This window comes from Caretta caretta, chromosome 6, assembly GCF_965140235.1.
Source record: "Caretta caretta isolate rCarCar2 chromosome 6, rCarCar1.hap1, whole genome shotgun sequence".
Lineage (NCBI taxonomy): Eukaryota > Metazoa > Chordata > Testudines > Cheloniidae > Caretta > Caretta caretta.
The window spans coordinates 112,416,105-112,431,921 of NC_134211.1; the positions used below are offsets into that span (position 1 = coordinate 112,416,105).

At 43.9% G+C, this 15,817-nt stretch overlaps 1 protein-coding gene and 1 long non-coding RNA gene across 3 annotated transcripts in view; one reads left to right on the forward strand and one right to left on the reverse strand.

The window, feature by feature from the left end:
- The window catches only part of PPP1R13B (protein phosphatase 1 regulatory subunit 13B), a 139,334-nt gene extending 129,055 nt beyond the window's left edge, over positions 1 to 10,279 (reverse strand). For both annotated transcript variants that reach the window (XM_075129897.1, XM_075129898.1), the window contains exon 1: positions 9,976 to 10,279. In XM_075129897.1, the coding sequence (XP_074985998.1) occupies positions 9,976 to 9,984 (9 nt within the window). In that variant the 5' untranslated portion in view covers positions 9,985 to 10,279. The remainder of the gene's footprint in view (positions 1 to 9,975) is intronic.
- Positions 10,280 to 10,420: 141 nt separating this feature from the next.
- On the forward strand, positions 10,421 to 12,236 carry LOC142072591 (uncharacterized). The gene is made up of 2 exons (XR_012669086.1): positions 10,421 to 11,231; positions 11,309 to 12,236. It is a non-coding gene; the product is annotated as an uncharacterized LOC142072591 (long non-coding RNA).
- Positions 12,237 to 15,817: the final 3,581 nt, after the last annotated feature.

Consider the following 15,817-nt stretch of genomic DNA (forward strand, 5'->3'; position numbering starts at 1 on the left):
GACATGCTGAAATATTCAGAGCTGCATGCAGAGATGCTTTCTTTAGACAATATTAAAAGATACAGTGAACACTAATCAAAGTATCTTATCTAATCTTCAAAAATACACAGTCCAGTTGGTTTTGAGCCCTAATGCTAGTTAACACACTAGTTAGTCTACAGAACATATTAAACAGCCTGTGAAATAAAAAACAAGCACTGGTAACCATAGAGAAGGAGGGAGTTTTAAATGCCTTCATAAGGCACAAATAAATATCAGGCTTCACTTATTTGCCTGTTATTAGTGCCAGTGGCTTGTCATTTTTAAATACAATATAAAAATTAACTATTTGACTGAAAGTTATCTACCTATTTGAATACTAATTGGTATCTGAAGGAGTCTGAAACATGATGCTTTCATATTTTACGACTTTAACACTAAAGATTTGAAACATCCATAAACTAACTGTTAGCCTCTTGGGTATGTGAAGGATGGTTGCCACAAGTGGATCCTGGTGGTCTATTTTACAAACAAATCATGACCGTTTCCATCTTGGGTGGTCCAATCTACATGTTGAAGCACAGTATTATTGGTTAAATTCATATGCATCATAACCACACAAGTCAGAGATGCTTATTTCCCATGCTACCCACCACACTGCATGTCTTTGCCAGATCCTGAGTCATCACTGCCACTCTTCCAAAGACCCGGGTTATCAAAACAATGTTCTCTCCCCATCCTCAGTCAACCCCTTAAAGATTGGTTAAATTTCTCCCTTATTCTTGAAGAATTAAAATTTAGCTTCTTGCAACAAGTCTATTCATGTGTTCAAACATAGAAGGATGAGACTTTATATATTTGCTTTCATCTTCTCAACAGTATTACAAATCTAGGTGCTTCATGTATTATAAAATTGATTTCTTTTATTCAGTAAGAAACCTAAAAACTGCACATTTTAATTAAAATATAGATTAAAATTCAAGTTATGCCCACTAACTCTACCACTACAAAATTATGGCAATATCCCAGGATGTAACTGAAATCTACAAAACCTAGTCTTCATGTACTGATACCATTGCTTTATTTACTTGGCTCAATCATTTTCTTTTTGAGCTGGATAATGTCACATTAATTTTCTGTAGCCTATTTCCTAACATTGCTTCTGAAGTAAATCTTTTCAGAACCTAAAGTTCGGCTGAACAGGATTATACTGGAGGTCTATTTATGGTAAATTGTGTGTTTAAAGAATTAAAAGGTCTCCCCATACTTTTTGTAAAACAGTCTGCAGAAAACCTAAGATTTCATTAAAAAATGAAAAGGAGTACTTGTGGCACCGTAGAGACTAACCAATTTATTTGAGCAGGAGCTTTCGTGAGCTACAGCTCACTTCATCAGATGCATACCGTGGAAACTGCAGCAGACATTATATACACACAGAAACCATGAAACAATACCCCCTCCCACCCCACTGTCCTGCTGGTAATAGCATATCTAAAGTGATCATCAAGTTGGGCCATTTCCAGCACAAATCCAGGTTCTCACCCTCCGCCCCCCCACACACACACAAACTCACTCTCATGCCCACCTTGATTATCATGCACATTGTAGGGAGAGTGGTCACTTTGGATAAGCTATTACCAGCAGGAGAGTGAGTTTGTGTGTGTGGTTTTTGGAGGGGGGTGAGGGAGTGAGAGAACCTGGATTTGTGCAGGAAATGGCCCACCTTGATTATCATACACATTGTGAAGAGAGTTGTCACTTTGGATGGGCTATTACTAGCAGGAGAGTGAGTTTGTGGGGGGGGGGGGGGAGAAAAACCTGGATTTGTGCTGGAAATGGCCCAACTTGATGATCACTTTAGATAAGCTATTACCAGCAGGACAGTGGGGTGGGAGGAGGTATTGTTTCATGGTCTCTGTGTGTATATAATGTCTGCTGCAGTTTCCACGGTATGCATCTGATGAAGTGAGCTGTAGTTCACGAAAGCTCCTGCTCAAATAAATTGGTTAGTCTCTAAGGTGCCACAAGTACTCCTTTTCTTTTTACAAATACAGACTAACACGGCTGTTACTCTGAAACCTGTCATTAAAAAATGAAGGCCTCATTTGTAAATGTATTCTTCAGAATGCAAATTGATGAAACGTTACCTTAAAGTAGACAATATTAGGGACAGGAATCAGTAGACCAATATATATACACATGTCTCCTAGTTCAAAGTTAATATCCCCTCACACACACACCCCGCAGTCTGTTGCCCAACTGAATGGCACAAAGTGAAAGCAGTACGCTCTTACTTTTATTTCCACCTCTTAAGAGCTAGCCTAAAGAACACTACGTCTACACTCCAAAAAAATATCCACAGCAGCAAGTCTCAGAAGCTGGAGTCAACTGACCTGGGCTCACAATCCAATGCTAAAAATAGAGTGCAGATATAGGGGTTCAGGCTGGAGCCTGGTCTCTGAGACATAGCTCAAAAGCCAGCAATGGGGGTGAATCAGTTGATCCAGGCTCTTCAAGGCATGTTGACACTACAATCTTAAGTGGGCCTAAGTTAGGTTGACCTACAGCCACCGCAGGAATTAACGTGGTGGCTGTAGATGTCCACACTAACCTCCTTCTGTTGGTGGTGCACATCCTCACCAGGAGTACTTCCACCGACTGAAGAGGGGCAGTGTGGGGGGCTGAGAGCCAGGACTCTCAGCCCCATGCAGCTCCCCACTAGGAACTCAGCTGGCCCCAGGGCTTCTTGCCTTCCTGTTCCCAGCTGGGGGAAGCTGCCCAGGGCTTCTCACCTCCAGCAGGGAGATCCACACCCAGAGTCCAGCTGACATGCTCTCGATGGGGAACCAAGAACCAGACCAGCAGGAGGTTGACAGCTGGGCTCTGAGCCAGGAGCCTCAGTGCAGCTGGGCTCCCTGCTGGCAGCCAAGAGCTGGGACTCAGGGGGGGCACAGTAGGGAGCCCATGGAGAAGCCCAAGCTAGCAGCCTGGGTGGCAATCTGGCTTGGAGCAGAGACCTGGTGCCAGGGTTTCTTGTCAACTTCACAGCTCCAGCCTAGCCATGAAGTTGACTTACATCAGCTGTTGGCTGTCTTGTAACGCAGTGCCCTATCTACACCAACACAAGCCCTATGTCTGTCGTGGAGGTGGAGTTATGATGTTGGTGTAGTACGGCACTTACATTAGCAGGAGCAAGGCTATAGTATGTACACTGACATAGGTTGACATAAGGCAGCTTATGTCGATATAACTGTGTAGTGTAGGCCAGGTCTTGGACTTGCTGACTCAGGTCTTTTTTGCAGTGTGAAACATACCCATAGTGGAATCAAGAGGATGGGGAAGAACAACAAGAATAGGCATAAATCAGGATGAATGCAGTACTGCCAACTCCAAGCATTCAAACTGAAACTGAATTTACGAATGTCAAGTTGACATATGTACCTCTACAATTAGAATACAGAACAGTTGACCTTGCCGAGTAAAAGGAAGTCTAAATCAAGTGTATATTTATTCTGATTTAAATTAGGGTCAAGCCATGCCCACATTTGATTTCTTGGAAAATATAAATTTAAAAAAATTAAATGTTGTCTGCACCTTTATGACAGTGTACGCTTCTCAGCATTCATCTGAAAGCCAACTTTCTATATATAAAAAAAGTCCTGCAGGCACTTAATACAGAAGTAGACTCCTTTGGGAAATTTTATTTAAAAACAGTTGCGTTATATATGCAGTAAAGGTTTTTTTGTTCTTGTTGTTGTTTAAAAAAAAAAACACAAACATTAGGGCTCCAGACTACGACTGACTCAAACTTCATATACTTAGCCACCACGCATTTTGGAAAAGGGATATAATTTCAAGTACTACCATACTAAGCTGCAAAACACAAAGGAACAAAAACCAAACACACTAAGTAACTGATTAGCCCTCACAAAAAAAAAAAAAACCAAACACACACAACTAAAAAGGCATCTTAACTTTAGATCCAAAGTTAAGGTTTCATCCTAACCACCACAGGATTCTATCCAGACAAAGACAGCTGAAGCCTTCCAGACCACAAAACTACAGATACTGGCTATCAGCAGGCCAACCTATCCAAGATAAAAATCAACATCTAGGCCAAAGTTCCACAGAACAAAATAGATTTCCCCCATCTTCTTCAAGCAACTCCTAAAATTCATCTCAATGAACCCCATGCATCACAACAACAGCTTTCTTCCATGTCTCTCTACTAAAGGTGCACAGCCCACAAGTATTCATTCCCAAGCCATAGAGATGAAATCCACATCCCTGCATAGGATGTGGAAGTGAGAACCTACCAACAACTACCTAGAAATCAAATGGTATATTGGAGGAATACTTTGTCTGTTGCCAAGCTCTACTGTAGCAGCTCCTCCCCAACCACATCTCCTCTTGTGCAGTAAAGAGACACTGGTGAGTCGAAGGGGAAAAGGGCTGATAATAATCTGCAAGGTCAGGTCACTTTGAAACCATCATCAAAGGGAATATGCAATTAAAGCACTTCTCCTTGAAGATGTCTTCCCCAGTTAACTCATTCCCCCGACCTCACAAACCTTCAGTTCTAGGTTTCAGAGTAACAGCCGTGTTAGTCTGTATTCACAAAAAGAAAAGGAGTACTTGTGGCACCTTAGAGACTAACCAATTTATTTGAGCATGAGCTTCCGTGAGCTACAGCTCACTTCAATGTAATAATGATAGACTAAGAATTATACAGTTGCTGATGGAGCAGAAGGGGTGATGGAAAAGAAAAGTAGCCTCCTCAAAACTGGTTATGGTCAATGCAATTGCGTTGCCAGGAGTACCCACAGCACTTTTGGAAGTCAACATTCATAATGGCTATTTTAACCTGTAAAGAGCCACATTAAGTTAGATGATGAAAACGTATTAGAGAGTTACTGGTTTTGTACATTTTGCCTTACCACTAAGAACAATCAAATCAGACAAAAATCAAAGATTTTTTACTTCTTTTGGTGAAAGTAGGTCAGTGATATCAACTGTTTATAAAAAATGGACATGTATGTCTTGATTAAAGTACTTTGGGATGGGGACTACAGTCTGCAGAATCACTGACTTTTTGTATTCATCATCCATATTTCTAGCTGGAGACCCAAAAGTTTACCATTTTTGCTCCTGCATAATATTTCCCAGCTGAGCAAAACTGGCAAACTGCATGGCGTTCTGTCCATTTCCCATTAGTAGGGTGGATTAAAATTTTATTTGAGTTATACTAAGTGTGACAGGGTCAGGCCAGATGGCTATAGGAGAGTGCTAGAAGCTAGATACATTAGCCCCAGATTCAGCAGGTTCCTTCTCCCCAAGTAAGATAATGGGCTGTTTCAGAACCATCAGGAAGTTGCTGGAACCAACTAAGGCAGGCAGGCTGGCTAATTAGAACACCTGGTTTAAAGAGGACCTCACTTCAATAGTAAAGAGCATGCGAGGAGCTGGGAGCAAGAGGCGCACAAGGAGTTGAGAGTGAGAAGCTGTACTGCTGGAGGACTGAGTATAAGTATCATCAGGAGGAAGGTCCTGCGGTGAGGATAAAGGAGGTGTTGGGAGGAGGCCATGGGGAAGTAGTTGTAGTGGTCATGCAGCTGTTACATTGTAAGGAGAATAACAGCCGTGTTAGTCTGTATTCGCAAAAAGAAAAGGAGTACTTGTGGCACCTTAGAGACTAACCAATTTATTTGAGCATGAGCTTTCGTGAGCTACAGCTCACTTCATCAGATGCATCTGATGAAGTGAGCTGTAGCTCACGAAAGCTCATGCTCAAATAAATTGGTTAGTCTCTAAGGTGCCACAAGTACTCCTTTTCTTTTTGTAAGGAGAGTGATCACTTTAGATAAGCTATTACCAGCAGGAGAGTGGGGTGGGGGGAGAGAAAACCTTTTGTAGTGATAAACACCCATTTTTTCATGGTTTGTGTGTATAAAAAGATCTTCTGTACTTTCCACAGTATGCATCTGTGGAAGTGAGCTGTAGCTCACGAAAGCTTATGCTCAAATAAATTGGTTAGTCTCTAAGGTGCCACAAGTACTCCTTTTCTTTTTGCGAATACAGACTAACACGGCTGCAACTCTGAAACCTGTAGACAGCTGTGATCCATAAGGCCCTGGGCTGGAACCCAGAGTAGAGGGTGGGCCTGGGTTTCTTCCCCCCACCCCATCTTCTTATTTGATACAAGAGGAGTTGACCTGGAGTGTGGGTCCCACCAGAGGGTAACGTCCCTGGCCTGTCCCCCGACCCACTAGGTGGATCAGCAGAGACTACGGGGATGGTTCTCCTCCCTTTCCCCATGCTTGCCAGTGATTAGGTTAGGTGAATGAAAGGCAGGTTTAAGCCACTAGCAAAAGTGGCCAAACTGAGGGCTGCCATGAATCTGAGGCGAGCAAATCTGCCAATAAAGCGCAGGACCCACCAAGGCAGAGGAGGAACTTTGTCACATAAGGTTTATTTTTTAAAAGAAGATTTAAAATTAAATCTGAATTTAACACAACATATTAAAGGTATCAAGGCCTAAAATGATCTCTCAAAAGACATAAATATGTTCAATCAAGGAGCCTATCAAAAATTGAGTTAAAGACAGAGGAAAATACCTAGCCTGACGTCAAGCTTTACAAATATGGCACAACTGATCATGCACTGTATTAAGGGCTTGCTTTAATAAAATAAATTTTATATGCTGTTGTGTTTAATTAAATTCCAGTTACCATCCTAATGCAGCTTAACACATCACGAGCAAAAAATTATCTAGTAAATAAGTAATATAGTATTCATCATTTTCTAACATACTAAAAATGTACAATTAATAAGAACCTGGAAATATTAAGCTACATAATTGCTTAAGTAAATACACACAGTTGTGGCATAACCAGTGTAAAGGCTCTAGTTGTAAAAATCAACTTCTTGTAACTGTTAGATCAAGAATTGGGAATGCACCTTTCTTTAGAAAATAACTAAAATATGAATGGAAAAGTTGATACCAGATTTATAACCAAGGCTTTTTACTTGGTGATTTAAATAATTTAAAATCACCTTGATTTAAATCAATCCACTCTGCACCATTACTACAGGGAATTCAACCACCCAGGACCACAGAAAGCACCAACTGAACAGTTACTCTTGTATTCCACCAAGATGCGGCAGAGTAAGGAAGAAGAGTTTCGAAGGAGGAGAGAAAAGGTGTGCAAATGGCAAGAAGATCCTTATTGGTAAAACCTCTTTCTGGAGAGGATATCCTCCCTCTTCCCTTTGTGTGTGGGGGTGGGGGGGAGAAGCATGGAGGGAAGGTAGAAAGGAATCATGCTTCCCCATCAAGTTGAGACATTTAGGAATTAAGGATGAAATCCAGTTTCAACCCATTAGCTGTCAAGTTTACCATTCAATTCCTGGATATCTGATCACTGAGTCAACAGAACAGTTGGATACAGATTTCAATTATTTCTAAACTTTTCTATTTACCTTGTTAAAACAAATACTGGCTAAACAGCTGTTAACCACAGAGTGTAGGTCTGGCAATATGTAAAGTGTCTTGCAAACATGTTTTTGTCCACTAATTATTCAAAAGCTATTTCATGAAGGAGAAATCTTTCATTAATTTGTTTAGGAGCTACCTCATACAATAAATTAGGGCATTAACCTTTCACTCCTGAAAATCTGGGCTCAAAACCTATTTTGAGTCACAAGTGAAACTAAGTCTAGTCCCATTCCAGTCCCCCAGATCGTCTGCTCACAAAACTAGATCACTACACAGACAGAATTTGGTATTTGACATTTTTCTAGAGGTCCAAAAGTAGAATATCCAGGATAAACTAGATCAGGATTGAGGTGCACTCTCAAAAAGTTATTCAAGTACACATATGTGCTACATTATGGCAGATTCAAGTGAGTGTTATTTATTAATTTCATTACCACAGGATTCACTCAATTCTTCAGAAAGGAAAACAAATCAAATATTTCAGAATTTGGATTTAGTAACTTCTAGTTTTCAAAACTGAAATAGCTGTTGTAAGGGAATTTTTTGTATTAAAAGACATCAATACTAAAATACTTTGAAGTAAGTTTCAGAAACATAAAAGAGAGTTACCTCAAGACTACCACAAGCAACTGCAATATTTAAAACTAGCCTGGAGTGAATACAAGACATTCAGACTAATCAAATGGCCTAGAAAGAGTCCAAACACTTCACTTCTGAAGTTCTCCCAGTCCAAAAATCATATGCTAACAGGAGGCAATGGCAAACAAGTATATTTAAATCAGAGATTTCCATGACCTATAGTTTACATGTTATCTTTTCTGAAGCATAAAAGCTGATAAAATTACCAGTCATTTTTTCCCTCCACTCTCTAAAACTGCACAAGATCCATACGTTTATGGACTACAAATCAATTCTTTTTGTCGCTGTTTTTGGTAAATCTGTTTTACAAGAATTTTTTTTAATCTTAATGGAATCCTTTTGTATTTGGTAGCTGAAAACTAGATGAAAAAATAATTTAAAAATATCTCATGGTAACCACCACTTTGTACTGGTCAAAATGAAGATTTAGATCTAATTTACTCTTAGTTTCTGAATTTCCTCTCAAGCTTGAACAGAAAGTCAGTTTTAACTCAATTTCACTTCCATATTCCCACTGACAAGCAGCCTGCTGCAGTGTTCTGGCTACAGGGTGGAGGAATTTTAAACTTAAAAACACATTTCAATTTCAATTAAAAAAAACAGATCAAAATAAGACACCCAATATGAACTTTTTAGAAGCTAGTTTTTAATAACCCAAATTTGAACTTGAAATCAAATGAATATGGCTGTGTTACTCAAGTTTCAAGACAGGTTTCAGAGTAACAGCCCTGTTAGTCTATATCCACCAAAAGAAAAAGGAGGACTTGTGGCACCTTAGAGACTAACCAATTTATTTGAGCACAAGCTTTTGTGAGCTACAGCTCACTTCATCGGATGCGTTAGTCTCTAAGGTGCCACAAGTCCTCCTTTTCTTTTTTCAAGTCTCAAGAGTTAGCCACAAACCTAATACCGGCATCAAGCACAACTCTCTCCTGGCCACTGCACCAAACCCACACGCAATCTCCACTCTTATGTTGTGAGAGAGGCAAATTAATTTGTTTATTTAACTTTTAAAAATAAAAAAAAAGTTAAATAAATAATCTCCACACTGAAGTTGCAAGAAGCAGAGAAAGGAGACACGGGAGAGATATCCTGCCATCCTGAGATGAAGAGGCTGAAGATATAGCTGCTCCATGGATTCCTCTTATCAGGAAAGCGCATGAAGCCGCTTGAGAAAGGACCAAAGATGTACCTCCTACCCGAGAGAGCTCTTATTAACCCTTCTTCACACGTGGCCGATGAAAATGTGTTTAAAGAAAAACAAACAAGGCTTCACGACGAAAAATCCAGCCCACGCTGTAACCGCTGAGGAACCACAGGGCTCGAACCTGCTGCCCACGGATCAGCAGGAAACTAATGTACCACAGAAGCACGAGTGGTCTCCAGAGCCCGGAGACCTGCCATGCAGTGCGGAGCGCGAAAGCCACAGGGTCCTTGGCCCGTCACGCGCAGGGCTGGCTGTCAGACGCGCGGCCCCAAGGAGGCTGGGCAGCCCCTCTGCCCGCAGGACAAACGGACAGGGACAGACGAGGCTGCCGCCTTGCTCTGAGAGAAACCTCCTCAGCCAGGCAAAGATGGGGGGGGGGTGACATGGGGCCCCACACCCACCCCGGGGCACGGGGCATTTCAGCCCGCACCGGGGGTGTAATTGACTGGGTCCCCCTCCCCCACCACGAAGTGGCCTACACACAACAGAGACCGAAGAGGGGGGCTGTGGTGCCGAGCGCCTTTCCCAGCCTCACCGCCTGGCTGGCCATGCCCGGCCAAGGAAATGAGCACGGACTCGGCTACAAGGGAGGAGGAGCGCAGCCGCCCTCAGCGCGGGATCCGGGCGCCCTGGACGAAGCGGGTCTCGCACTCACCGGCATCATCTCCGGAGCGGTTCCTCAGCCTCCGTCGCTCCCAGCCTCCTTCGCTGCCGCGCGGGCTGCTTCCCTCAGCGGCCAGGGGAAGCGGAGACCGTGGCCGCAGCGACGAGAGGCGCCTCTCGCTTCCCCACAGGCCTCGCTTCCCGGTGGCTGCTGCCCACAGCGGGGAGAGGGCGGCGGCGGCCGGGCTCCCCAGCCCCTCACTTCAGCGCTTCCTGCTCCGCGTTCCCTGCCGCTCCGCCAGGCCAGGGGTTAAACGACAGCGCCGCCTCCCCATTGGCCGGGACGGAACGCCTCGATCGAGGAGGGGGATGGGGCGGAGGGGGGGGGGTAAAAGGCATGCGCGCGCACACACACACACACACGCGCGCGGAGGGGCCTTTAGCCCACGTGACACCAGCAGCGCGCGCGCGCTCTCTCTCTCTCGCTGTGCTAGTCTTGTTATTATCCGCCCCCAAGCGGGGCCCCGCCCCCGGGCACCTAGGTTCTCCCCCCTCCCATCCGTGCCCTTTGTTGTCAGGTGTCCTAGCCCTTTCCCCTGTCTTCTGCGCCTGCCTTGTCACCCCAGACCCTCTCCCGTCCTCTGCTGCCGGGCTGTGTCCGCTCCTCCGCTGCGTCGCCCGGCCTGTCCCCAGGGCCCGGCCCGCCACCACTTTTCCTCACGCTCGTGTGCAGCGCCTGCTCTGCCCCCCACCCCCACCCCAGCCGCGCTCATTTTCTGCTGACGCCGCACCCTGGGCCCGCTGCAGAGGCAAACTGGGCCCGTCCCCGCCCTGTTCCCAAGGCAGCGGACCTGGCCTGCGACTTCCATCTCCCGAGCAAACGTAGGCTGTCCCCGCCTGCCCCCGCTGCTTGCCATGTTCTGTGTTACTGTTGCTTCCCATCACTGAACCGGGGCGCTAACAGGCGCTCTGGGGGCCAGGCTCTTGCCCCAGGGGGGCTGCAGGAAAAAGGCCACTCTACAGGGCCATTTGTCGCAGCGGAGCTGACAGGCTTCCCACAGACGTCACCCGCTGCTGGAATGTGGGGAATGCGGATTTGCAGGGGCAAAGTCCTCAGAGCGTCCCCATCCCCGCCTCCTCCTGCCCTACACTGAAAGCAGGCTGCAGCGACAACTGCAGGAAGGAGCCGGAGGGCCCTCACTGAAGGTGTAACCCTTCTGATCAGCGCTCTCCGGAGGTGCGGGAGTGCGGCGTGCGACGTGAAGCCTGAAGGACAAACGCATCCTCAAGCAATCCATCTGACAATAAGTAAATAACAGAGGTTGTTTAACTGTTACAGGAAAAAGACGAGATAAAATAATGCAATAATATTTCTTTATTTCTAGCACCCTGTCCCTGGGCATCCTACAGGATCATAATAGCTACACTGCCCTTGAAACAGCTGGCTGCTGTCCGCCATACAATAGTGCATAACAATAAGGGATGAGAAATGTAGCCAAGGACACCGATGTAATGATTCTATGGTTCTCATTGTTCACACATAAGTTTCAAAGGCTTCTTTGGAAGTCACTTCGTGTAGCTTTTAAAAATTGTTTTGTTTTGCAGAACTATAAAAATAAAGTTAATTTAACAGCTCGGAAGATGTTAATCTGTTATGAGTCAAAGCAGCAAAATAAGCCTATTCTATTACATATATACAAATATCATATGGTTATGTAAGTCTTACCAACATTTCTCTTAGTCTAGAAAAAGATTAATTAGTCATACTGTTGGATCTACTGTATGGATAAAAAATCCTCTTTTGTTTGAACTGCTGATTTCTGTGTTCTTCATTTCTTTCAGCATATACCATGTAAATTGTTTGTCAAGACACTGAATACTTAAATATAATTGGAGGTATTTTTTAACATATTAAATAGAATAGGCTGTTAAAAGGTAAATTAAAGATTTTTAGCTGAGAGAGCCAGCTGGAGATTTGATGACTCTTATGAACCCTTGGAGCCCACAATACAACCAAATAATATTTTATTTTGGTTCTGCAGGTAGAAGAGAGTGGGCTGAAAATCCTAGACTGAAGGTCATGTGGTAACTTCAGCTGCTTATTTAATATACCATAAATTTATTCTGACCTTTTAGCAGTGCGCATAGCCTTAAAAAGACAGTTCATAAATATCAAAAATTGTATTGCATATCCATGTGTCTCAATGCACCAGTTCTCATCTCTGTTTTGAATGTTGTAATATGGCCACCTTTGAGTTGCCACCTTTGAATAAAATTGTCCTGGTGGACAAACCTGTTGGCATCATAACACAATGTTTTGTCAACCTACAATTATTTTGCAAGTATTATGCAAAGTGCTACTAGCTGGCAGTAAGATGTAGGACAGTGACATCCTTGTAAACTAATTCCACCTCCCGCAAAGATTTAGGAATAGGAAAGACTAGGATAATGGGACATAAGAAAAAGACAAATTCAGATTTACTCAGAATTGCTTTATTAACCTGGAGCTAGGCAGATCTAGAATAAAATACACTATACATTACCATAATTATTGATATACCTTAAAATAAGCAGTTATTTAACTATATTCTTCCTCAAATATATTCTAAATATTTTTAACAAACTGGTAAAAACCATGAACAATAGCAGTGAATGGAGTTTCCCTACCTCTCCCAGTGTTTATATTGCAAAATCCTGAGTCTAATTGTGGCTAAAGGACCATTTTTGAAATTCTTTGCCCATCTTTATTTTTCCAAATGTATGCCCTCCTTGTTATTCAAGGTGAAGTTTGGTCAATGGTTCTCAAACTATGGTCTGTGGACCACTTATTGGTGGTTGTGCAGATAGGTGACTGGTGGTGATTTCTCCTCCTTGTTTTCAATAATAGCATTAAAAGAAGTTAAAAATACAATAAATACTTTCAAAATATTATTTTGCCATGTAAACAATTGCTATATGTGCTGCTGCTAATGCTACATGAGTGGTAATGCTACATGAGTGGTAATCAGAGAGGAGGTGGTCCTGTGGTTAGGGTACTCGCCTTATAGATGAAAAACCCATGCTCTTGTCCCTTCTCCTGTCAGACAGAGGGGGAATTAAACTGGGCTCTCCCATGCCCCTTGTGAGTACCCTAACCACTGGGCTAAAAATTATAAAGGAGACTGCTGCTGCCATTGCCTTCTTTCTGCTTCCTCCCTCAAGATCCTTTTGTGTGGAGCTGGCATGCACTGCTGCTGTTCTTGCAAGAAAAGAGTTAGGTGCTGTGGATCCCAAACAGAGATATGTGCCTCCCTCCAACTCAGACTTAGGTGCTTAACTCCCCAAGAAGGTTAGGATTTAGGATACACCCCTCTCCATCACATCTACAATTATTTAACTTAGGCAGCTCAGACTTTTCTGGATCTCATTCTCGGGCATCAGTATGTCTCCGACTCCATGCATTGTATAGAGAGCATAGGCACCTAACCTAGAGTTTGTGGATTCCACTGGTTGGCTGGGGGTGCTATCCATGAAGCAACTTAGATGTCTAAACTCCAGGTGCCTAACTCCCTGTATGCAGCACCACTGTGATCCACAAAATTCCTATTTGGCTGCTGCTTAACTTTCAAGGTTCCTAATCTCACTTGTTGCCTAACTTTCCTGAGTAAGAGTTCCTGAGGTGCTTAAGTTTTAGACCCTGATGCATGCATGCTGCTGCATCTCTCTGGGCCTGTGGTTCCCAAACTTGTTCCGCCGCTTGTGCATGGAAAGCCCCTGGCGGGCCGGGGCCGGTTTGTTTACCTGCTGCGTCTGCAGGTTCGGCTGATTGCGGCTCCCAGTGGCTGTGGTTTGCTGCTCCAGGCCAATGGGAGCTGCTGGAAGCAGCGCGGGCCGAGGGACGTTCTGCTCTAGGCACGTGGGTGCTTATCCCCTGCCAAATCCCAGAACTAGTCACAAACGGAAAAACAGGCATTAGTCCACCTAAGTCACATGCAGGGCCTGATTTGGTAGGTGGCTTCCGAGCATGCCTACTAGGTCAAGTCCCATTCAAAAGCTGTCTGGATGACATGGTGGTCTTATAAGTTCTGGCCTCCTGGTTAGTGCACTTACTGGGGATGTGGGTGACCCAGGTTCAATTTTCACCTCTCTCTGAGAGGAGGAAGAAGGATTTGAATAGGGGTCTCCCACACCTTTCAGGAGGGTGCTTTAACCACTGAGCTGGAGGTAGTAGAGGGTTTCCTCAGTCTCTCCTCTTTAACCGTTTCTCTCTGGATAAATATTTAAATAGCTATGGGGCCAGAGAGAGAACAAGTGCAAGAATTACTCTGTAGTTCAGTGGTTGGGGTTCCTACATGGGAGGTGGGAGACCCTTCAGCCAGTCCCCCTTCTCCAATTGTTCTTTTGTTATTTAGCCCCAGTGAACAGTTTCATCAGGAGAGATTGAGGGAGCCCCAGATCAGAATATCCCAGAGCTTAGTGATTAGAGAGCTCTCCTGAGAGATAGGAGACCCTATTCAAATTACTCCTGGGGACTTCTGTGCCAAAAAATTAAAAATTCTGTGCACAATATTTTAAAATTCTGCATATTTTATTTGTCAAAATACAACATAATCACACTTCTGCTGTCAGCCCCAGGCAGCTGGGGGTCCTGCTGATAGCCCCACGTGCCTCGGGCTCTGCAGTCAGTCCTGCTTGGCTGAGGCTCCTGCTGTCTGTGGGAGCCCCAGCCATCCATGCCAGGTGCAGATAGGAGTGTTGGGAGGAAATCACAAATGCTGTGGAAAAAAATAAAATTCTGCAGGAAACATTTATTCTGTGTAAATTTTGCATTGTGCATTGGCATAGAAGTATCAGTTTTTTTCCCTCCCCCTCTGACAGAGGGGGGAATTGAACTGGGGTTTCCCACCTCCCAAGAGTTATTTAAATACTGTGCTAAAAGTTATAAGGTGGGCATTGGCACCATCACCTCCAGCTGTTTTGTGTGCAGCAAGACAGGTGCCAAACTCATGTTCACACGTGGCATAGGGCATTTAAGCCCCCCTGACTTCAGGTGGCTGGTTCCTGTTCATGGATCACTAGCAGAGATAAGTGCCTGTCTCTAAGAGATTTGTGAGGCTTACCACACACACCTATTGTTGTTGGCATCTCCCATTGGCTAGTTTTGGCAACTCCCTGTCTAGCATATTGGCTTGTGTGGATCATATGCTTCGGCTCTTCTCTCTCCCCATTCATTGTATAGGAAACCTATGTGCCTTACTTTGCTTTGTGAGTCACAACGTTGCTCCTGAGAGTTTCTAGGCCCCTAAAAATTAGGTGGTGTGATGTGAAGCGGTGCAGTGTCTAAGGCCCTTAGTGGTTCAGGTCCTACATACATAGCTTGGCTGCATTGTGTGTGTGGTTGCCCAAAGTATGTGAGGTTGTATGAAATAAGTCACAAAGTCATGAGTGAGTCATGAGAATAGTTAGGGTAGAGAGTAGGATGTGGGAGGGGACGTAGGCAGTAATGAGGGCAGAGATGGAGAATCCTAGCCTCTTTGTTTCCAGGTGCATTGCTAGAAAAGAAGGGACTGTGTTTATGTGGAAAACTGCTTGATTTTTGTGTGATTGTAGCTTCTGTTTTCACATCTAGCCCCACAACTAAAGGAAGTTCTGTTCCTCTTCCTTTCTCAGTGCAAAAAAATATTATTCTTGCTAGAACTGCTGAAACAAGAGGTTTCACGAGATGGATACACTCACACTAAATTAATAACCAGAAAAGGCAATTAATTATTGCTAACTTCAGAAATGCACTGAAATCTAAATCAGACTTTTTGCAGGTTTAATTTACGTCTGTTTTAAATAAGATTTGTGCTGTGGCTATAATTTTGCTGTTTAAAGTTTGCCGTGCTTTGGGTTGTATTCTCTTGAGCCATTTT